General features: G+C 30.2%; 2 protein-coding genes across 2 annotated transcripts in view; both read left to right on the top strand.

The window, feature by feature from the left end:
* Nucleotides 1–1,217: 1,217 nt before the first annotated feature.
* On the top strand, nt 1,218–10,921 carry LOC131014026 (LRR receptor-like serine/threonine-protein kinase RGI5). Its single transcript, XM_057941959.1, has 6 exons — nt 1,218–1,443; nt 3,239–3,328; nt 8,800–9,024; nt 9,133–9,184; nt 9,544–9,824; nt 10,446–10,921. The coding sequence occupies exons 1-6, from the start codon at nt 1,218–1,220 to the stop codon at nt 10,622–10,624; spliced, it is 1,053 nt and encodes a 350-aa protein (XP_057797942.1). The 3' UTR covers nt 10,625–10,921.
* A 3,205-nt stretch (nt 10,922–14,126) lies between these two features.
* Nucleotides 14,127–24,655, top strand: part of LOC131014037 (LRR receptor-like serine/threonine-protein kinase RGI2) — a 58,778-nt gene continuing 48,249 nt past the window's right edge. Inside the window, exons 1-2 of the mRNA XM_057941966.1 lie at nt 14,127–14,263; nt 14,546–14,689. Coding sequence (XP_057797949.1) covers nt 14,167–14,263; nt 14,546–14,689 — 241 coding nt within the window. The 5' untranslated portion in view covers nt 14,127–14,166. The remainder of the gene's footprint in view (nt 14,264–14,545; nt 14,690–24,655) is intronic.

Below are 24,655 nucleotides of genomic sequence, written 5' to 3' on the forward strand. Positions count from 1 at the left end.
CCATTTTGTGTGGATAGCTCTATAAATTCTATGTTAATTTCATTCCATTTCTTCATCATTCTTTTAATTCGACTTATTTGTTATACTAAAATGGGTTCATTGGTGGTTAATTTTAACACCACTTGTACACTGTTTTTAATTTCTACATGAATCTTCAATACGCAATTAAATCACCACTTAATTATAAATTAATCTTGGACTTTACTTGATAATAATAAAGTTACACTATTAATCAAATTATAAAATGCTTGACTACAGTCAATTCCATACAACTCAAAATCTTATCACTCACGGATGGATGGATGGGAATAGATAAAAAAATATGTGATGCACATTTGGTCTTATGCTTAAATCCCTTTTTCAAATGGAAACAATCATATATCCTTTTCAATCAATTTCTGAAAATTATAAACCTTCAAAAAATTAATACAATTAGATTAAGCAATTATTGTTCAGCGATTATCGCAATACCGAACCACAAAATAATGCAAATTCAATTTCACACCATGATTCTTCCTCTAATGATCAATGTTAACATACATGTGTGATTCAATTTCACTTACCATTGAATATTGCGAATCTAATTAATCCATGAAAATTGGAAAAAAATAAAAATATATGTGATACACATTAAGTCTTATGGTTAAGTCAAAGTCTAGTGCACGTCGTGTAAGTAACAATTATATTTCCCTTTCAATCGATTTTTGAAAATTATCACATTCAAAAAAATACTAATTGAAAGCAATTTTCCATATAGAAAATGTCATTGTGGGCTCCCCAATAATTTGTTTATAATTAAGTAATTTAATTATTAATTTTTCATTCCATAGGTGTGAGAGATCCGACTACGAATCACAATTCCCCCAACTCAAACAAGAGAGAGATATTGCACCACAAATCGAACATCTCAGCTTCAAAAGAGATGGAATAATATATTTTTTTAAATGTTGCGTAATATTTTCTCAAGAAAAGAAAAAAGAAAACAGACTCTGATATTTCCGTTACATGAAATTTCATGAGGTTTCTACTTTTCTTCATTGCCCAAATCACACTCCAATATTGAGAGCATAACGAATAGGTCAATTAATTTTGGGGCGAGACAAAATAATGACTTGCATTGGCTTCCAAAAAATGGGGAAATTAAATTTACATTCTACAATTCTCAGCTTCCAAGTGAATTGACAATGTTGACATTTCTTGTGAAATTAAACCTTTCAATGAATGATCTCGTGGGGCTAATACCCCAATCTAACCAGTTCTCCACCTTTGATAATGATTCATACATGGGAAACTTGAGATTGTGTGGAGTTCCATTGACTAGAAAATGCAATGAGGAGAAGGGCCACTGGATGCAGCCAGAAGAAGACGACGATGACTATGGATTTGGTTGGAGAAGTGTGGTGATGGGATATGGAAGTGGATTCATGGCTGGAATTGGAATTGGTTACATTATTATTAGAAATGGAAGGCCAAGATGGTTAGTGAAATTCTTTTTTGGCGTTGGATATAATAAGAAGAAAAAGAGACTCAATAGAGTAACACCAACAGAGAGAAGGAGATGATATTTTGTTTTGAAGATGGTTATTTTAATCTTTGTTTCTTACTTTTTATTCATTTTAATTGTTTCTCTCTTTCTCTTTTATCTTTTTGATCAATTAGGTCGACTTACATGCTACCACTTTCTGAAACAAATTAAGTTGTTAATTTGTTGTAATTCATTAGTTTAGTTTTCTCTGTGAGACTTCTGTCGTGCTAAGATATTTTGTAATTGCAATTCCGTAATAATTCATGGAGTTGAGGCTGAATTTTTCCTGAATTTAATTTTGTTGTATTAATTACTAGACCAAATATCCACACGTGGTCGGTGAGACAGAATCTTTTGGTGCATCAATTTTGCTACTTGAATTAGGCCTCTTAGCATAAATTATTTTGGTTGTGTCACGTTGATTGAATCATATACTATTGAATACATTGTTAGAAATGATGCTTTAATGCATTTCATGATTGATATAATTATAGTTCTGAAGGTTCAATATGTTATAATGTTAACTTTAATTTAAAATGATAGGGAAATAGAGAGACTTTGTGAGCTCAACAATAATGGAAGTTGAATAGAAAGGAGGGATTTGGAAGGCTGAATTAGGAGAGTGAGGTGTGAAGATGGAAAAAATAAATTTATGGCTGAATTAGGAGAGTGGGGGGTTGGGGAAGATGATGATATGGCATATTTTTCTTTTCTTTTTTTCAAATTTTTTTCCCTCATGTCAATACTATGTCCATGTGTCAATTTCCGACTACCACCTTGTCGATTCCGGCTGCCACCGTGTAATTTTCGGGGTAGACGTAATAAAAAACCGGTGACCGGACAAATTTGAGACAAAAATGAAAGGTTATGTATTTAAAAGTAGAAAAAAAAATTAGGTGCAAAAACCAATTCCGTGTAAACATTATGGATTTATAGGCAATTACCCGTATTTAAAATCACATCTCAATGAAGTTGAGAGGTTAATATTTAATATAGTTTCTCCCAATTCTCTCCATGGCCGTGTTTTCTCCGCCACTGTCTGGAACATCAGCACGTAAGGCATCATCTCAGTGCGCATCATCCGTTCCGGCTAAATCGTTCCGCCATCGCTTCTGCTCTTCCATTCAAGGTACTTTCCCTTCTTCATCTGAATTAGGTCGACTTATATATATACTATCACTTTTTGAAACAAATTAAGTTGTTAATTTGCTTTTTACAACTTATAAATTCAATTATTCAAATACTTTAATAACTTATAAGCTTTTGACATATTAAATTTTATAAGCCCTTCCTATCTTTGAACAGTGAGGTATCGGTTCAATCCCCACTGCTCCCCCTCCCCAACTCCCCAACAGCTTATATACTCTCTAAAATAAACTTAGACAAACTTTATTTCATCAAATTCCATTTAGAGTTTAATAATTATAATTAAGATTTGATTATGGGTGGATGCAAATTAGGCCAAACATTGGGCCAATAATGTGTGCTCTGAATAAGGCAATAATGTGTGCTCTGAATAAGGCACTCGGTTCGAACTCATTTCAAAAGAAAAAAAAATAGGGTAATTCTATTCATAGCCCCCATTTTACTCTATATAGCCTCCCATCTAAAATAATAATAATAAATAATTATAAATTTATTATTTTATCCTATAATTCATAGCCCCAAATAATATACTAATTCATATTCTTTCGTCTGTAATCTTTCTTCCAGAATTCCAGAGCAAGCAACTCCAAATTGCACCATTATCTGCACATGCATTAGAGGTGCCTAAATCTGAAGGGGACACTTGGGATTTGATAGGTATCGCTAGTCCAAGAAGATGAACAGGTCATACCTCCACTCTCCCCAACATAATCAACAACAAAATAAAAAATCAAAATAAATAAAAAATACACATACGCAGACCACCATTCTTATTCATCTGGGGGAGAAGGAAATCATATGTTTTGGCATTGGTTCCCGATTCCATTATGCTATCCACATCAACCAAGTAAAGGCTTGTTTGAGAATAATTCTTTCTTCAAAGTCTTTCTCTCCTCCCAAAATCTTGATTCCCAACAATGACTTCCACTTCAGCAATCTCAATTCATCGCGGATCAGCCCCACCCCTCCACCCCCTTAGCTTGAGGCCATTCTCTTATGCTATTGCGCTCAGTGTTACCACTCAGCAGGAGAAGTGATTGATTCTTTGTAGTTCCATTATCATGAGCAATCAATCTCCAAAAATTATATTTTTCGAAGGTTGTGATTATAGGGTATTTAATATGGGGGTTATGGGCACAGAATAAAATAGTATTTTTTTATTATTATTTTAAGTAAGGGGCTATAAAGAGTAAAATTGGGGCTATGAATAGAATGACCCAAAAAAATATCAATTGTCCGAACTTTTATTCATATTTTTTGTCCACATATTTTTTAAAAATAAAGGCCAAATATATATATATGTCAATGTGAGAGCCTTATGGGCTGGGCCGACATGGTTTGGTCAGAGATCAGCCCAACTTTTGATTCAGACGTATACAAGGTTAGAATTGATTCATAATTCCTATACAAGGGTATTGTCTTATTGAATATATATTTAGACATAGGGAATGCTCAAATAAATGCACGAGATTGTGTGTATTGGTTTGGGATTCTGTTGGATTTTTTTGGATTTTAAATATATATTCAGACTGTCTTTTTCTCTCTCTATACATTTAGCATTCTCTATCGATATATTCCATATATAAATATATATTTTCTTTTTTCTGAGAATTACAAGAGGTATTTATTACATAATCAAATAAGTAACTCGCACGCACGCGCGACCTCTACACCATACAAATTAAGGTGAGAAAACTATCTACACGCAGGTAGGACCACTGTCCACACAAAAGTGGAAAAATTACTCGCACGTAGGCAGGATTGAACCCAAGACGGAGAGTTATCTTTCTAGTCACGTTATACTAGAGAGTCCAATTTTAATTGTTATTAAATTTTAACATTTAATATTATATGTCGATATATCATATAGGAGTGTAGAAATTGTTTTTATCACCAAATTAAAAGCTGGGCCATGTGGTCTTAATTTCCACACGTCTACTTTTGCAGATGGTCACACACCACATACTATTCAGACGCATACATACACTCATATTCTTCACATATTTCTTTTTGGAGATGAAAATTACCTTTAAAGTGAAGAGACTGATACTTGCTCCAGTTATTTTAATCTTTGTTTCTTACTTTTTCTTCATTTTAATTGTTTCTCTTTTTCTCTTTTATCTTTTTGAATTAGGTCGACTTATATATACTACCACTTTCTGAAACAAATTAATTTGTTAATTTGTTGTAATTCATTAGTTTAGTTTGCTCTGTGAGACTTCTGTCGTGCTTAATTAGATATATTGTAATTACAATTCGGTAATAATTTATTTAGTAAAGGCTGAATTTTTCCTGAATTTAAGTTGGTTGTATTACTAGACCAAATATCCAAACAAATACAATTCAATATCTACTATCGATTGAAACATCTACTATCGCTATTTTCCCCATTGTGTCACATTGATTGAAACATCTACTATCGAATACATTTTTAGAAATGATGCTTTAATGCATTTCATGATTGATATAATTATAGTTCTGAAGGTTCGATATATAATGTTAACTTTAATTTAAAATGATAGGGAAATAGAGAGACTTTGTGAGCTCAACAATAATGGAAGTTGAATAGAAAGGAGGGATTTGGAAGGCAGAATTGTGTGACGACGATGGAAAAAATGAATTTGTTTTTTCTAAATTAGGAGAATTAGGCCATTAAATGGAGGTTCGAGGAAATTGGAGGTGTTAACTCTTCTTGGATTTTCATAGATAACATTCATTATATTCAACATTATGACCATTACTTGCACCAATTTACTTTTCAAGTTTGCCCTTTTCTCGATAAGAACGCATTAATTTTCTTGGTAGCAAAGTTGACATGTCTAAATAAGTTTACCCAAATAAGTTTCAATTAAAAATTCAAGCTTTAGTTGGTTCAATTGAATTTAATGATAAGATGGTTCCTTAAATAAAATATCAGGAATTTTAATTTTATTATATTTGAGAAAAAAATCTAGGAGAATAAATATACACTATTATCGGAACGGATGATGCGCACTGCGGCGGCGGCGGCGGCTTGCTTACCGATGCTCCAGACGGCGGCGGAGAAACGCGGCCAAGGAGAGAATTGGGAGAAACAATATTAAATATCAACTGTAAAACTCTTCCAACTTATCTTGGATCAAAACGACATCGTCTTAATTTATGAATTGGTATTAAAAAAGTCATTTCTACAGAGTTTCACATACTGAAAAAATTGTTTGAGGATATATTTGCATTGTTTCTTGTGGTTTGGTTTGGTTTGGATAGAGTAATTAGTCAAAGTCGATATATAATTTACCATCAACTTGAAAAAAGTGTTACAATTTAGGATATTATTGAACATATTAATTAACTTCAAATTTAATAATTAAAACATATATAATTATATATCATTTAATTTATTTTTAAAAATAAAAATAGGATTTAGTTATTTTATTGTATTATCTACATTTTAGTTATTTTTTAATATTTTTTTGTAACTTTTTTTTTATTTTTATTAAAAAATAAATTAAAAATAAAAGATGCAAAAAAAAATCACAAAAAATAACTACAATATAGAGAATACAATAAAATAAATAAATCCTATTTTTATTTTTAAAAATAAATTAAATAAATTCAAATTTTCTCTATTAAACTAGAATGTGGGTGGTCACAATGTGGCTGCATAGATTTATTGTAATTATATATCATTTGTCAATAATCAAGAACGACAATAAATACAAAAAGATAAAGAGTTATTAACGCCTAAACTAAATACACGAACTTTGAGCTTATTTTGTATTTTCCACTCATTTTTTTTATGAACTTTGAGAATTGTCAAAAAAAGTACATGAACTTCGGCTCATTTTTTCCCCATGAAATATATTGTTATTAAAAATTATCCAAATAATTCTTTTATATTTAACTAGCTAGCTTAATTGATTTAATTAATGATAGACGATAATTATTCATGTGTGACATGATATTTTTTTAAGTTGAACTCGTAATCAAAACGACGTCGTTTTGAAAAAAAAAATTAAATAATTATTTGAATCATTTTTATAACAATATATTTCGTGGGAAAAAATAAAATTAAGCCAAAGTTTGTGTAACTTTTGATGATTCTCAAAATTTGTGGAAAAAATAAAATGAGTCAAAGTTTGTGTATTTTTTTAGAATTTTCAAAATTCATGGAAAAAATCAGAATGGACCGAAAGTTCGTATATCTAGATGTCAATAACCTAAAGATGAAAAAAGAAAGAGAGAAACAATTGAAGCACAAGCTCTTACACCAAACTTAAGAAAAAGTATGATACAAACAGTGGCGGAGCCAGGATTTTTTTTTGGGGGGGGGGGGGGCTGAATTGTTACGGGGTTCGGGGGCGGTAGCCCCCGGGAAAAAATTAATTTTTGATGATTTTTGTACAAAATTAAATTTATGATACATATTGATTATTTTTTCATGATCAAATTTGATGACATTTAGAAAATAATTACAATATAAAAAGGTAAAAAGAAAAAATATTTAAAATTTTGATGGATGAAAAGAGGAAAAAAATGGAGGTAGAAAACTCCTCTTTTATATACTATAGATGGGTTCATTGGTGGTTTTAACATCACTAGTACACTGTATTTAATTTCTACATGAATCTTCAATACGCAATTAAATCACCACTCAATTATAATTAATTATAAATTAGTCTTGGACTTTACTTGATAATAATAAAGTTATACACTATTAATATGTGATGCACAACTCAAAATCTTATCACTCACGGATGGATGGATGGGAATAGATAAAAAATATGTGATGCACATTTGGTCTTTTGCTTAAATCCCCTTTTCAAATGGAAACAATTATATATCCTTTTCAATCAATTTCTGAAAATTATAAACCTCCAAAAAATTTAATACAATTGATTAACCAATTATTGTTCTGCGATTATCGCGATACCGAACCATTAAATATTGCAAATTCAATTTCACAATGACTTCCTCTAATGATCAATGTTAACATACATGGGTGTGATTCAATTTCGCTTACCATTAAATATTGCGAATTTAATTTATCCATGAAAAATGGAAAAAAAAAAAAAAAATACATGTGATACACATTTAGTCTTATGGTTAAGTCAAAGTCTAGTGCATGTCGTGTAAGTAACAATTATATTTCCCTTTCAATCGATTTTTGAAAATTATCACATTCAAAAAAATACTAATTGAAAGCAATTTTCCATATAGAAAATGTCATTTTTGAAAATTATCACATTCAAAAAAATACTAATTGAAAGCAATTTTCCATGTAGAAAATGTCATTGTGGGCTCCCCAATAATTTGTTTATAATTAAGAAATTTAATTATTCATTTTTCATTCCATAGGTGTGAGAGATCCTATTACGAATCATAGTTCCCCCAACTCAAAGAAGAGAGTGATATTGCACCACAAATCAAACATCTCAGCTTCAAAAGAGGTGGAATAATTTTTTTTTTTTAAATGAAGTGTAATATTTTCTCAAGAAAAGAAAAAAGAAAACAGACTCTAATATTTCCGTTACATGAAATTTCATGAGTTTTCTTCTTTGCCCAAATCACACTCCAATATTGAGAGCATAAATAATGACTTGCATTGACTTCCAAAAACTGTGGAAAATTTACATTCTGCAATTCTCAGTCTCCAAAACTCTAGGCTCACAAGAAGTGTTTTAGATTTGAATATAAATGGCATTTGTAGGCTTCTTGTTTTCTCACACAATTAGCACTCACAATATGGATACATTTTCCACCCTTCTTTTGCTTCTCATATTGTTTTCTTGTGTTAGCCTCTCTGCTGCACACAACATAACTCAATTCAAAAGTGATGAATCTATACTTCATGCCTTAAAATCCCACATCACTTCAGATCCTTTCAATATGTTGAAAAATAATTGGACGAGTGGAACCTCGTTTTGCACGTGGAGAGGAGTTACTTGTGATTCACGTCGTAGCAGGGTCACTAAATTAAATATCTCTAATATGGGACTTGAAGGAAGCATTGCACAGGAAATTGGAAATCTTTCTTCACTCGCTTATCTTGATATGAGTGGAAACTCTTTTCATGGTTGTATTCCTCTCTATCCATTTTTAAATTTTTAGTTAGTAGAATCTATTTATTTATACGGTAACTTTATCAGGTCGGCTACCAAAGGACATTTGCAGTCACAATAACCTTCAAAGACTCAAACTACTTGACTTGTCGTCTAACAAATTGCAAGGAGATATACCGTCAAGTTTGTACCAATGTCCACAACTTGAAACTATCGACTTGTCATTCAACAGCTTTGGTGGATATGTGCCTGCACAAATTTCGAATATCACACTGCTTAAGGAATTAGACCTTGGTGTGAACAATTTGAGAGGTATATATGTTCTTATCTCTATACTGCTTAAGGAATTTGATCCCTTACTATTTCATTTCTATTGATAATCCAGAAATTGGTTGATAATGTCATTCGGTTTAATCGTAGATTTTGGGGTAAATGGCAAAGCTACGGCTCTTGCGTCTAATGATATTCTGCAGTTCCTCAGTAACATGATGAATACATAGCTAAGCAATTTATTTATTCTTTTCTCATTTTACTTTCAACTTTATTAATACTAATTCTTTATTCAGATGCTCAATCTAACAATAAAATCGGGCATACACCTAAATCTAGATTTGATATATTATAGTCTCCAAATATAAAAAACTAGTGAGTATTTTGACGTGGAATTATTTTAAATTGTAATTTAAATTAAGTTATAGTATTATTTTTCGTATAATGCTATTATCTAAGCTGATTTGTGAGATTATATCGGCTGGAGTTTGTAAAATTTGGTCACAATACACTTAACAAAAACTTAACAAAATTCTTAAAATTTGTGCCGAAGCTATTTAGGTACATATTTTTTTTTGCGTACGGATGGTGTATTTTATACCATAATACTTTATCAGGCCGCCTACCAAAAGACATTTGCTCAAATAATAACCTTCAACGACTCAAACTACTTAACCTATGGGCGAACGAATTGGAGGGAGATATACCATTGAGTTTGGGTCAATGTACACAACTTGAGAGTATTGACTTGTCATCCAACAACTTTGGTGGAAATGTCCCTCGAGAAATTGGGAACATCACACAGCTTAAGGAATTACGCCTTAGGTGGAACAATTTGAAAGGTATGCTCTTGTCTTTATACTAATAATTTAACTTGAATAGAAAAAATATTAATTTATTTAACTTATTTTTTAAAATAAAAATAAAATTTAGTTATTTTATTATATTCTCAACATTGTAGTTTTTTATAATTTTTTGTAACTTTTTTAGTTTTATTAAAAAATAAATTAAAAATAAAAGATGCAAGAAAAATAACTACAATATAGATAATACAATAAAACAACTAAATTCTATTAAATTAATTGAAATTTTTTCTATTCAACTAAATTATGGGTGACCATAATGTGGATACATAGATTTATTGAATCTAATAACCATTATATAGGTTCAACAAGTTTTGAAAGATCACGTTAAGTACTCAAAATATCACAAGAGATACATACATACATTCATTTAATTTCATATAGTTGGACAATCTTAATTTACATTTCATAATTGATAAGATGTATGGATATTTTTATTTTCATTATTTGAATTTTTTTAGTCCCACCCTTGTAATGGGATATTAGCTCACGTAATAGTATTTATGAAGGTCTTGAGATATCCTAAAATCTTACTTATGTTATTTTTATTTATCTAAGATAATCGTAAACAATAATTTTGTTTATAACACAATTTCACAGGTGCTATTCCAAAAGAGATTGTCTATCTTAATAATTTAGAGATATTAGACATGAGTGGCAACAATCTTAGTGGACCATTTCCACGACAAATTTTGAACATCACAAGTCTCCGTCAACTATACCTCAGCAGCACCTCTTTAAATGGTATGTCTGCACTACTCTTCAAGCCAAAACTTTAGTGAAAGAGTTTGGTATATCGTAACTAACCATGAGAATTGGAAATAATATGTGATACACATTTAGTCTTATGCTTAAGTCAAAGTCTATTGCCCGTCGTGTAAGAGATGAATATTATATTTCCCTTTCAATCGATTTTTGAAAATCTTCACGTCCAAGGAAAATAATTGAAAGCAATTTTCCATATAGAAGATGTCATTGGGCTCTCCAATAATTTTTTTATAGTTACGAAATTTAATTATTCATATGTCACTCCATGAGCCTAAGAGATCCAATTACTTATTGCAAGATATATCACCGGAAATCGAACAAATAAATTCAATTTGTTTAATTTATTTTTTAAAATAAAAATAGAATTTAGTTATTTAATTTAGTGTATTCTCTACATTATAGTTATTTTTTTGTAATTTTTTTGCAACTTTTATTTTTAATTTATTTTTTAATAAAAATAAAAAGTTACAAAAAAAATTATAAAAAAATAACTACAATGTAGATAATACAATAAAATAACTAAACCTTATTTTTATTTTAAAAAATAAGTTAAATAAATTAATTTTTTTTCTATTTAAGTGAATTGTGGATGACCACAATTTGGCTATTTAGCATTACTCTTTACATTATATCCATCATATGAAAAAAAGATTATTGGAATTTACCATTTTGTCATAATTATTACTCATTTTTCTCGTTTTGGGGTTTGAGAAGAAACGGATTTTGATGTCAAATCTAATAACCATTATAGGTTCTACAAGTTTTGAAAGATCACGTTAAGTACTCAAAATATCACAAGAGATACTTATATTCAATTAATTTCATATAGTTGGACAACGTTAATTTACATTTCATAATTGATAAGATGTATGAATATTTTTATTTTCATTATTTGATTTTTTTCAGCCCCACCCTTGTAATGGGATATTAGCTCACATAATAGTATTTATCAAGGTCTTAAGATATCCTAAAATTTTACTTATATTCTTTTTCTTTTCGTATATCTATGTATGGAATTCGGATTATAGTCTCCTTTTTCTGCATTTGCAACTATCCACAATGGATAGGGGAGCAGTTGGTATACCGAAAGAGATTGGTTATCTTAATTTATTAACTTGACATTATTTCACAGGTGATATTCCGAAAGAGATTGGTTATCTTAATTATTTAGAGGTATTAGACTTGGGTTCCAACAACTTTAACGGACGATTACCAAGACAACTTTGGAATGTCACGACTCTTCGTGAATTATACATTCGCAACATCTCTTTAATTGGTATGTCATTACTCTTTCTGCTAATTTTTTTTATTGAGGCATTAACCACCTTTATTGTTATTTCTAATAAGCCAATTGTTAATCATATTTATCGTCACTTTTCTGTCCTATTTTCTGTTCTTTGAACATTGTATATTACTGCTTTGACTCGGTTTACAGTTGAACAAAGGATTAACCTTAGCAATAAATTAAATAAATGACTTTTTAATTTTATTTTAACAACTTATAACCAATTCGTAAATATCCCATATGATATATTCACTTTCATATAATTAGGAAAAGCAATTCACTAACTATTTTTCTAATACTTACGATTTAATTTGCAGTTCATACTATTTGTAACATATTATTACACCCGATTCAAATCGAGTTATCATGATTTGAAACAATTTCACAGGTGGTATTCCGAAAGAGATTGTTTATCTTAATAATTTAGAGACTTTAGACATGAGTGGCAACAATCTTAGTGGACCATTTCCAAGACAAATCTTGAACATCACAAGTCTCCGTAATCTATACCTTGGTGGCGCCTCTTTAAATGGTATGTCTGCACTACTCTTTAAGCCAAAACTTTAGTGAAAGAGTTTGGTATATATATCGTACATAACTAACCATGGGAATTATAAAAATACGTGATACACATTTAGTTTTATGCTTAAGTCAAAGTCTATTGCCCATCGTGTATGAGATGAATATTATATTTCCCTTTCAATCGATTTTTGAAAATCATCACGTCCAAGGAACATAATTGAGTTCGAGGATTTTTTAGGACAATAACTTAGATTGATTTGGAAATTATGACAATAACTTTCGGACTTGTAAAAATAGGACACTAATTTTTTTAAGAGTAAAATAGGACACTAATTAATAAGTGTTGCATCCGCAGGACATTTTTCGGCCCATTACCGGCCGAGAAATGTCCTATTTTTACGAAGCTTATTAATTAGTGTCCTATTTTTACTCTAAAAAAATTAGTGTCCTATTTTTACAAGTCCGAAAGTTATTGTCCTAATTTCCAAATCAACATAAATTATTGTCCTAAAAAATCATCTGACTCAACATAATTAAAAGCAATTTTCCATATAGAAGATGCCATAGGGCTCCCCAATAATTTTTTTATAGTTAAGAAATTTAATTATTATTATTATTATTTGCTTTTATAAAGTTACAATATTAAAAAGCTAGTGAGTATTTCGATCTAACAACAAAACCGGGCATGCACCTAAATCCAGATTTGATGTAGTATAGTCTCCAAATATAAAAAAGCTAGTGAGTATTTCGACTTGGAATTATTTTAAATTGTAATTTAAATTAAGTTATAGTATTATTTTTCGTATAATACTATTATCTAAGCTGATTTGTGAGATTATATCGTCTGGAGTTTGTAAAATTTGGTCACAATACACTTAACAAAATTCTTTGTTTTCAAGCTTTGCATTGTTTTACAGTTCAATAAATCTATGCAACCACATTGTGGCCACCCACAATTTAGTTTAATAAGGAAAATTTCAATTTGTTTAATTTATTTTTTAAAATAAAAATAGGATTTAGTTATTTAATTTATTGTATTCTCTACATTATAGTTATTTTTTTGTAATTTTTTTTGCAATTTTTATTTTTAATTTATTTTTTTAATAAAAATAAAAAGTAACAAAAAAATTATAAAAAAATAACTACAATGTAGAGAATACAATTTGGCTATTTAGCATTACTCTTTACAGTTATATCCATCATATGAAAAAAGATGATTAGAATTTACCATTTTGTCATAATTATTACTCATTTTTATCGTTTTGGGGTTTGAGAAGAAACGGATTTTGATGTCAAATCTAATAACCATTATAGTTTCAACAAGTTTTGAAAGATCACGTTAAATACTCAAAATATCACAAGAGATACTTATATTCAATTAATTTCATATAGTTGGACAACGCTAATTTACATTTCATAATTGATAAGATGTATGAATATTTTTATTTTCATTATTTGAATTTTTTCAGCCCCACCCTTGTAATGGGATATTAGCTCACGTAATAGTATTTATCAAGGTCTTGAGATATCCTAAAATTTTACTTATATTCTTTTTCTTTTCGTATATCTATGTATGGAATTCGGATTATATATAGTCTCCTTTTTCTGCATTTGCAAGATAGGGGAGCAGTTTGAAGTGGTATACCACTAATATACTTTATAATCAAACATAATTTTTTAACTTGACATTATTTCACAGATATTCCGAAAGAGATTGGTTATCTTAATTATTTAGAGGTATTGAGGATGAGCAACAACAATCTCAGTGGACGATTACCAAGACAACTTTGGAATGTCACGACTCTTCGTGAATTATACATTGCCAACATCTCTTTAACTGCAGGTATGTCATTACTCTTTCTGCTAATTTTTTTTATTGAGGAATTATTATTATTATTATTATCTCTTTCTCTCTCTCTCTCTATTATTGACTCAATTTGCATCGATCTAAATGGAATTGTTTACAATTTATCCCATATGATATATTCACTTTCATATAATTAGGAAAAGCACTTCACTAACTATTTTTCTAATACTTATGATTTAATTTGCAGTTCATACTATTTGTAACATATTATTACACCCGATTCAAATCGAGTTATCATGGTTTGACACAATTTCACAGGTGGTATTCCGAAAGAGATTGTTTATCTTAATAATTTAGAGATATTAGACATGAGTGACAACAATCTTAGTGGACCATTTCCAAGACAAATCTTGAACATCACAAGTCTCCGTCAACTATACCTTGGTGGCGCCTCTTTAAATGGTATGTCTGCACTACTCTTTAAGCCAAAACTTTAGTGATCCGATTACTTATTGCAAGATATAGCACCGAAAATCGAACATACCAGCTTCACAAGAGGTGAAATAATAATAATTTTTTTGGGAATTTATACTGAGAGGTATATATGTTCTTATCTCTATATTGAGAATTCAAATTATCTGTCAAGTAATTCTTGTGAAGGTTTGCTACTAACTTTCAGGTACAATACCATCCACCATTGAGAATCTAACAAAATATCTTGTGTGCATTGCTAATTGATTTATACTTTGAAGGCATTTAGCAAATAATAAAGTTTCAGTGTATGTTTTCAAGTACAAAATAAAATGTGTTTCTTACTATGCTCCATCTTTAAAGTGATTGAAATGAAGGGTTCTTCAATGTTTAGGTCCAATACCATCCACCATTGGGAATCTATCAAAAATTCTAGGCTCACAAGAACAGTTTTAGATTTGAATATAAAGGGCATTTGTAGGCTTCTAGTCTCCAAAATTCTAGGCATATTTTAAATCAACTATTACTCTCTTTTTTATTAAAAAAAGATTAATAACGATTTTTCATTTTCCCAATAGTGATTCAAATCCCTAATCTATTAATTGGAAGTGGAGAACTTTACCAATTGAGTCACGCTTCGTTATGTAATTAACTATGTACTTGTAACTTTGCATGACTATATATGACTTTGAATTGATTAGATATAAATTCTTGCACATTAATCTTTTTGCAATAAACCGTATGATTTGATTAAAAAAATGACATTTTAATTTTATTTTAACAACTTAATGCCAATTTGTAAATATCAGAGGGCCCGCAAAACTTAATTGATATTGGTGCTCATGATTACTTTGGTGGACTCTAAACCGAATTATTGACCACTACTTAGCCTATATCACAAGATATATTGCTCATGATTACTACGGTGGGCTCTTATTTATTATTATTATTATTATTATTATTATTATTATTATTATTATTATTATTTCTCTCTCTTTTTCTATACTTGACTCGGTTTACATCGATCTAATTAAATGGAATTGTTTACAAATTAGCCCATATGACAATATATATTCACTTTCATATAATTAGAAAAAGCACACCACTAACTAATTTTCTAATAGTAATTATGATTTTAGATTGGTTAGATTAACTATATATGACTCTGCATTGAATAGGTTAGATATAAGTGAATTGTGGGTGGCCACAATTTGGCTATTTAGCATTACTCTTTACATTATATCCATCATATGAAAAAAGATGATTAGAATTTACCATTTTGTCATAATTATTACTCATTTTTCTCGTTTTGGGGTTTGAGAAGAAACGGATTTTGATGTCAAATCTAATAACCATTATAGGTTCAACAAGTTTTGAAAGATCACGCTAGTACTCAAAATATCACAAGAGATACATATATTCACTTAATTTCATATAGTTGGACAACGCTAATTTACATTTCATAATTGATCGTATGAATATTTTTATTTTCATTATTTGAATTTTTTCAGTCCCACCCTTGTAATGGGGATATTAGCTCACATAATAGTATTTATCAAGGTCTTGAGATATCCTAAAATTTTACTTATATTCTTTTTCTTTTCGTATATCTATGTATGGAATTCGGATTATAGTCCACCCAACTCCTTTTTCTGCATTTGCAACTATCCACAATGGATAGGGGAGCAGGTTGAAGTAAATAATCAAACATAATTCACAGGTGATATTCCGAAAGAGATTGGTTATCTTAATTATTTAGAGGTATTGAGCATGAGCAACAACAATCTCAGTGGACGATTACCAAGACAACTTTGGAATGTCACGACTCTTCGTGAATTATACATTGTCAACATCTCTTTAACTGCAGGTATGTCAATACTTATGATTTAATTTGCAGTTCGTACTATTTGTAACATATTATTACACCAGATTCAAATCGAGTTATCATGGTTTGACACAATTTCACAGGTGGTATTCCGAAAGAGATTGTTTATCTTAATAATTTAGAGATTTTATACATGAGTGGCAACAATCTTAGTGGACCATTTCCAAGACAAATCTTGAACATCACAAGTCTCCGTCAACTATACCTTCGTGGCGCCTCTTTAAATGGTATGTCTGCACTACTCTTTAAGCCAAAACTTTAGTGAAAGAGTTTGGTATATCGTAACTAACCATGAGAATTGGAAAAAATACGTGATACACATTTAGTTTTATGCGATGAATATTATATTTCCCTCTCAATCGATTTTTGAAAATTATTGCATCCAAGAAAAATAATTGAAAGCAATTTTCCATATAGAAGATGCCATTAATTTTTTTATAGTTAAGAAATTTAATTATTCATTTGTCATTCCATGAGCCTAAGAGATCCGATTACTTATTGCAAGATATAGCACCGGAAATCGAACATATATACCAGCTTCAAAAGAGGTTCAAGGGTTTTATGTGTAAATATTTCTTTTTACCCATACATAATTCAAATGTCAACAAGTGTGGGTAAAACTTTGTAAAGAAAGAGTTTTACCCACACATACATATATGTGTAGGTAAAACACTAAACATTACCTACACATACATATGTCACTAAATGTATATTTTATGTGTGGTTAAAAATATTTCTGGTATAATGTAATGATTACATGGAAATGACGTGGATGATGACGTGTATATATACGTGGCTATTTATATGTGTGGGTAAATATTAGTAGGTAATTTTTTTTAAATAATTATTTTAATTTTAATTTGCTACATAATATTAGTATTATAATATATTTTATATTAGTCAAATGTAATATGATCTTATTAAAAAATCCTAAATTAAGTGTAGTACAACACATTAAAAAACAGCAAGATTATAAAAATTTTATTTCATAAATAATATTAAATAATATTAAAGTACACAATATTTATATGACAACTACACAAAACTTTACACGTCAAAATAACTATACTTGACTCGGTTTACATCGATCTAATTAAATGGAATTGTTTACAAATTAGCCCATATGACAATATATATTCACTTTCATATAATTAGAAAAAGCACGCCACTAACTAATTTAGATTGGTTAGATTAACTATATATGACTGTGCATTGAAAATGATAGGTATAAATTTTTGTACATTAATATTTTAGCAAGAAACCGTATGCTTTGATAAAAAAAAATGACTTTTTAATTTTATTTTAACAACTGAAAACCAATTTGTAAATATCAGAGGCCCCACTTAATTGAACCATTGCCAAGACCAAATTGAACCGAGTCAAAATTATTTGGATTGAACAATTACCATTTAATATTCACCTAATAATGTATTCAAATTGACAAAAACGAACCATTAAATATAGTGTTCTAATTATACTTATTATTTTTGTGGTCGTGTTATAATAATCAAATCAATTCTTTTACGACTTGGCAATCAAAGAGATTGATTATGTATATCTTGGGAATAAGAAATTCCACAATGCTATGAAAACTTTAGGCCATCTTTAGTTCAATTATAAATCAGTTTAGAAAAATGAGATATATGGAACATTACATAAATTATCTGTCGTCCATTTCCTAATTTGTTGGTTTTAGATACATTTGTTGAAAAGATATTTCAAATTACCTGCCAAAGTAAATGGTGAGCTTCCACTCCATCTACAACTTGGCATCCCTTGCTATCTGCAACTTGGCAGAAGAGCTTGCAAAACTTGATCAGATCTTTAGCTTAGTTTGTTTTCTTCGCTTGTTGGCTTCTTCTCATATAACTAATTTATGCTTAGTTAGATAAATACTCTAGAAGCATATGGATTTTCTGTTTCCAGCCATATTGAATCTTTTATTTTCTCAATGTTAACAGATGATTTGTTAAATTATGATGTCATCAAGTATACTTGGTGTGCATGTCTTCGTGATACAGGGAAATATAAGATTTGTAACAAAATATCTTGTGTGCATTGCTAATTGATTTATACTTTAGAGGCATTTAGCAAATAATAAAGTTTCAGCGTATGTTTTCAAGTACAAAACAAAATGTCTTTCTTACTATGCTCCATCTTTAAAGCGATTGAAATGAAGGGTTCTTCAATTTTTAGGTCCAATACCATCCACCATTGGGAATCTATCAAATTTGCAGTGGCTAGACCTCTCTTCCAACAAATTAAATGGTGAGCTTCCATTCATCATCTGCAACTTGATATAATAACTTTTTTACAAACTTAATCGGAATTTGGCCATTTTTGTTTGAACTAGTCTTTTTAATATTTTACATTTGGTAAGATAAGATATGCAATTTGTCTAATTCCTTTGCCAATGCAGGCACAATATGAAATAGAACACGAATGATATTAATAATAAAAGAAAAAAATAGAAAACACTTTTTTTTCGAATCGTACGACTTAGCTAATTTGTGTCAAAAGAACTGAGTGCTTTACATCTCTATCTTTAAAGCGATTGAAATGAAGGGTTCTTCAATTTTTAGGTCCAATACCATCCACCATTGGGAATCTATCAAATTTGCAAGCGCTATATCTCTCTTCCAACAAACTAAATGGTGAGCTTCCATTCATCATCTGATATAATAAGTTTTTTACAAACTTGATTGGATCTTTGGCCATTTTTGTTTGAACTAGTCTTTTTAATATTTTACATTTGGTAAGATAAGATATGCAATTTGTCTAATTCCTTTGCCAATGCATGCACAATATGAAATAGAACACGAATGATATTAATAAGAAAAGAAAAAAATAGAACACGAGTGATTTATATGAAGGGTTTTCCAATTTTCCAATACCATCCACCATTGGAAATCTATCAAATTTGGGGTATTTAAGGCTCTCTTCCAACAAATTAAATGGTGAGCTTCCATTCTGTGCAACATGACATCCCTTCAAATTCTCATTTTCTCAAATAACAGTTTGAAAATCTTTGGACATATTTCATCTAAATGCAAATCACTTTAGTGGCCCCATTCCATCAATATTTATGAGAGGGTGTATTTTTGAGTCTAACAATTTGAGTGTTAATAAATTGCAAGGAAATTTGTCTATACGTGTGTTCATATAAGATATGTGATTTGTCTATCCAATTTGCGAGTGCTAGGTCTCTCTTCCAACAAATTAAATGGTGAGCTTCCATTCATCATCTGCAACTTGATATAATAACTTTTTTACAAACTTGATCGGAATTTGGCCATTTTTGTTTGAACTAGTCTTTTTAATATTTTACATTTGGTAAGATAAGATATGCAATTTGTCTAATTCCTTTGCCAATGCATGCACAATATGAAATAGAACACGAATGATATTAATAATAAAAGAAAAAAATAGAAAACACTTTTTTTCGAATCGTATGACTTAGCTAATTTGTGTCAAAAGAACTGAGTGCTTTACATCTCTATCTTTAAAGCGATTGAAATGAAGGGTTCTTCAATTTTTAGGTCCAATACCATCCACCATTGGGAATCTATCAAATTTGCAGTGGCTAGACCTCTCTTCCAACAAATTAAATGGTGAGCTTCCATTCATCATCTGCAACTTGATATAATAACTTTTTTACAAACTTAATCGGAATTTGGCCATTTTTGTTTGAACTAGTCTTTTTAATATTTTACATTTGGTAAGATAAGATATGCAATTTGTCTAATTCCTTTGCCAATGCAGGCACAATATGAAATAGAACACGAATGATATTAATAATAAAAGAAAAAAATAGAAAACACTTTTTTTTCGAATCGTACGACTTAGCTAATTTGTGTCAAAAGAACTGAGTGCTTTACATCTCTATCTTTAAAGCGATTGAAATGAAGGGTTCTTCAATTTTTAGGTCCAATACCATCCACCATTGGGAATCTATCAAATTTGCAAGCGCTATATCTCTCTTCCAACAAACTAAATGGTGAGCTTCCATTCATCATCTGATATAATAAGTTTTTTACAAACTTGATTGGATCTTTGGCCATTTTTGTTTGAACTAGTCTTTTTAATATTTTACATTTGGTAAGATAAGATATGCAATTTGTCTAATTCCTTTGCCAATGCATGCACAATATGAAATAGAACACGAATGATATTAATAAGAAAAGAAAAAAATAGAACACGAGTGATTTATATGAAGGGTTTTCCAATTTTCCAATACCATCCACCATTGGAAATCTATCAAATTTGGGGTATTTAAGGCTCTCTTCCAACAAATTAAATGGTGAGCTTCCATTCTGTGCAACATGACATCCCTTCAAATTCTCATTTTCTCAAATAACAGTTTGAAAATCTTTGGACATATTTCATCTAAATGCAAATCACTTTAGTGGCCCCATTCCATCAATATTTATGAGAGGGTGTATTTTTGAGTCTAACAATTTGAGTGTTAATAAATTGCAAGGAAATTTGTCTATACGTGTGTTCATATAAGATATGTGATTTGTCTATCCAATTTGCGAGTGCTAGGTCTCTCTTCCAACAAATTAAATGGTGAGCTTCCATTCATCATCTGCAACTTGATATAATAACTTTTTTACAAACTTGATCGGAATTTGGCCATTTTTGTTTGAACTAGTCTTTTTAATATTTTACATTTGGTAAGATAAGATATGCAATTTGTCTAATTCCTTTGCCAATGCATGCACAATATGAAATAGAACACGAATGATATTAATAATAAAAGAAAAAAATAGAAAACACTTTTTTTTCGAATCGTATGACTTAGCTAATTTGTGTCAAAAGAACTGAGTGCTTTACATCTCTATCTTTAAAGCGATTGAAATGAAGGGTTCTTCAATTTTTAGGTCCAATACCATCCACCATTGGGAATCTATCAAATTTGCAGTGGCTAGACCTCTCTTCCAACAAATTAAATGGTGAGCTTCCATTCATCATCTGCAACTTGATATAATAACTTTTTTACAAACTTAATCGGAATTTGGCCATTTTTGTTTGAACTAGTCTTTTTAATATTTTACATTTGGTAAGATAAGATATGCAATTTGTCTAATTCCTTTGCCAATGCAGGCACAATATGAAATAGAACACGAATGATATTAATAATAAAAGAAAAAAATAGAAAACACTTTTTTTTCGAATCGTACGACTTAGCTAATTTGTGTCAAAAGAACTGAGTGCTTTACATCTCTATCTTTAAAGCGATTGAAATGAAGGGTTCTTCAATTTTTAGGTCCAATACCATCCACCATTGGGAATCTATCAAATTTGCAAGCGCTATATCTCTCTTCCAACAAACTAAATGGTGAGCTTCCATTCATCATCTGATATAATAAGTTTTTTACAAACTTGATTGGATCTTTGGCCATTTTTGTTTGAACTAGTCTTTTTAATATTTTACATTTGGTAAGATAAGATATGCAATTTGTCTAATTCCTTTGCCAATGCATGCACAATATGAAATAGAACACGAATGATATTAATAAGAAAAGAAAAAAAATAGAACACGAGTGATTTATATGAAGGGTTTTCCAATTTTCCAATACCATCCACCATTGGAAATCTATCAAATTTGGGGTATTTAAGGCTCTCTTCCAACAAATTAAATGGTGAGCTTCCATTCTGTGCAACATGACATCCCTTCAAATTCTCATTTTCTCAAATAACAGTTTGAAAATCTTTGGACATATTTCATCTAAATGCAAATCACTTTAGTGGCCCCATTCCATCAATATTTATGAGAGGGTGTATTTTTGAGTCTAACAATTTGAGTGTTAATAAATTGCAAGGAAATTTGTCTATACGTGTGTTCATATAAGATATGTGATTTGTCTATCCAATTTGCGAGTGCTAGGTCTCTCTTCCAACAAATTAAATGGTGAGCTTCCATTCATCATCTGCAACTTGATATAATAACTTTTTTACAAACTTGATCGGAATTTGGCCATTTTTGTTTGAACTAGTCTTTTTAATATTTTACATTTGGTAAGATAAGATATGCAATTTGTCTAATTCCTTTGCCAATGCATGCACAATATGAAATAGAACACGAATGATATTAATAATAAAAGAAAAAAATAGAAAACACTTTTTTTTCGAATCGTATGACTTAGCTAATTTGTGTCAAAAGAACTGAGTGCTTTACATCTCTATCTTTAAAGCGATTGAAATGAAGGGTTCTTCAATTTTTAGGTCCAATACCATCCACCATTGGGAATCTATCAAATTTGCAGTGGCTAGACCTCTCTTCCAACAAATTAAATGGTGAGCTTCCATTCATCATCTGCAACTTGATATAATAACTTTTTTACAAACTTAATCGGAATTTGGCCATTTTTGTTTGAACTAGTCTTTTTAATATTTTACATTTGGTAAGATAAGATATGCAATTTGTCTAATTCCTTTGCCAATGCAGGCACAATATGAAATAGAACACGAATGATATTAATAATAAAAGAAAAAAATAGAAAACACTTTTTTTTCGAATCGTACGACTTAGCTAATTTGTGTCAAAAGAACTGAGTGCTTTACATCTCTATCTTTAAAGCGATTGAAATGAAGGGTTCTTCAATTTTTAGGTCCAATACCATCCACCATTGGGAATCTATCAAATCTGCAGTATCTAGACCTCTCTCCCAACAAATTAAATGGTGAGCTTCCATTCTCCATGTGCAACATGACATCCCTTCAAATTTTTATTTTCTCAAATAACAGTTTGGAAATCTTTGGACATATTTCATCTAAATGCAAATCAATTTAGTGGCCCCATTCCATCAAATATTTATGAGAGGGTGTATTTTTTAGTCTAACAATTTGAGTGTTAATAAATTGCAAGGAAATTTGCCTATACGATTTGTCTAATTCCTTTGTCACTCCATGTGCATTATGAAATAGAAAAGGATGACTTATTTAATTTTGAATCTTTGATTTCTCAACTTGCTAGGTTGTTCTCATTTAATTAGCTCGGGCTTAATTAACTAAATACTTTAACAATAGTTGGATTTGTTGTTTCCAACCATATTGTAACTCTATTAATTTTAAGGATCAATGTTAACAAATGCTATATTAAATTAAGATGCCATTGAATATATGACACATGCATGGGTGATATAAGAATAGAAGAGCTAATTTAATTTCTATCAAAATACTTCACGTGCATAAAATGTATTTCTTCATTGCCATGTTTCTTTATGTATCCAGATTGTCTCTAAAGCAATATATATCTACGTTGACTTCTCAAACTTCCAGGTCCAATACCATCCACCATTGGGAATCTATCTAATTTGGGGTCTTTATTCCTCTCTTCCAACAAATTAAATGGTGAGCTTCCATTCTCTATCTGCAACTTGACATCCCTTGGGGTTCTTCTACTCTCAAATAACAGTTTGGAAGGGACAGTTCCACAATGCTTTCGAAACTTGAGCAAATCGTTGTCCATATTTCATCTAAATGCAAATAACTTTAGTGGCCCCATTCCATCAATATTTATCAATGGGTGTAGTCTTCAGTCCATCAATTTGAGTGGTAATAAATTGAAAGGAAGATTACCTAAATCCTTAATCAATTGCAAAAGTCTGAAGGGTCTCGACGTTGGAAATAATAGTATACAAGATGAATTTCCGTTTTGGATGGAAGGTCTTCCTAAGCTTCGAGTACTCATATTGAAGTCCAACAAGTTTGATGGTAACATGTCGCTGGCTTCACGAAGCAACCTTCCATTTCCTAAGTTGCAAGTTTTAGATATATCTGACAATGAATTTGTGGGGTCTCTCCCTCAAACATATTTCAAGAACTTTAGAGGAATGATGGATGTGAAGGAAAATAAGACAGATCTAATTGCAAGTAGTGATGATGATGATCAGACCTTTCAAGATTTCCTGGAGATGACAGTCACCTTGAAAGGTTTGGATCAGTTATTGAAGAGACTGTTGAAAACCTTTACAACCATTGACTTATCCTCCAACAATTTCTCTGGTAGTATTCCACATTCCATAGGTAATATGAATTCTTTGAGATACTTGAATTTGTCGCACAAT

The sequence above is a fragment of the Salvia miltiorrhiza genome, chromosome 1 (genome assembly GCF_028751815.1).
Source record: "Salvia miltiorrhiza cultivar Shanhuang (shh) chromosome 1, IMPLAD_Smil_shh, whole genome shotgun sequence".
NCBI lineage: Eukaryota > Viridiplantae > Streptophyta > Magnoliopsida > Lamiales > Lamiaceae > Salvia > Salvia miltiorrhiza.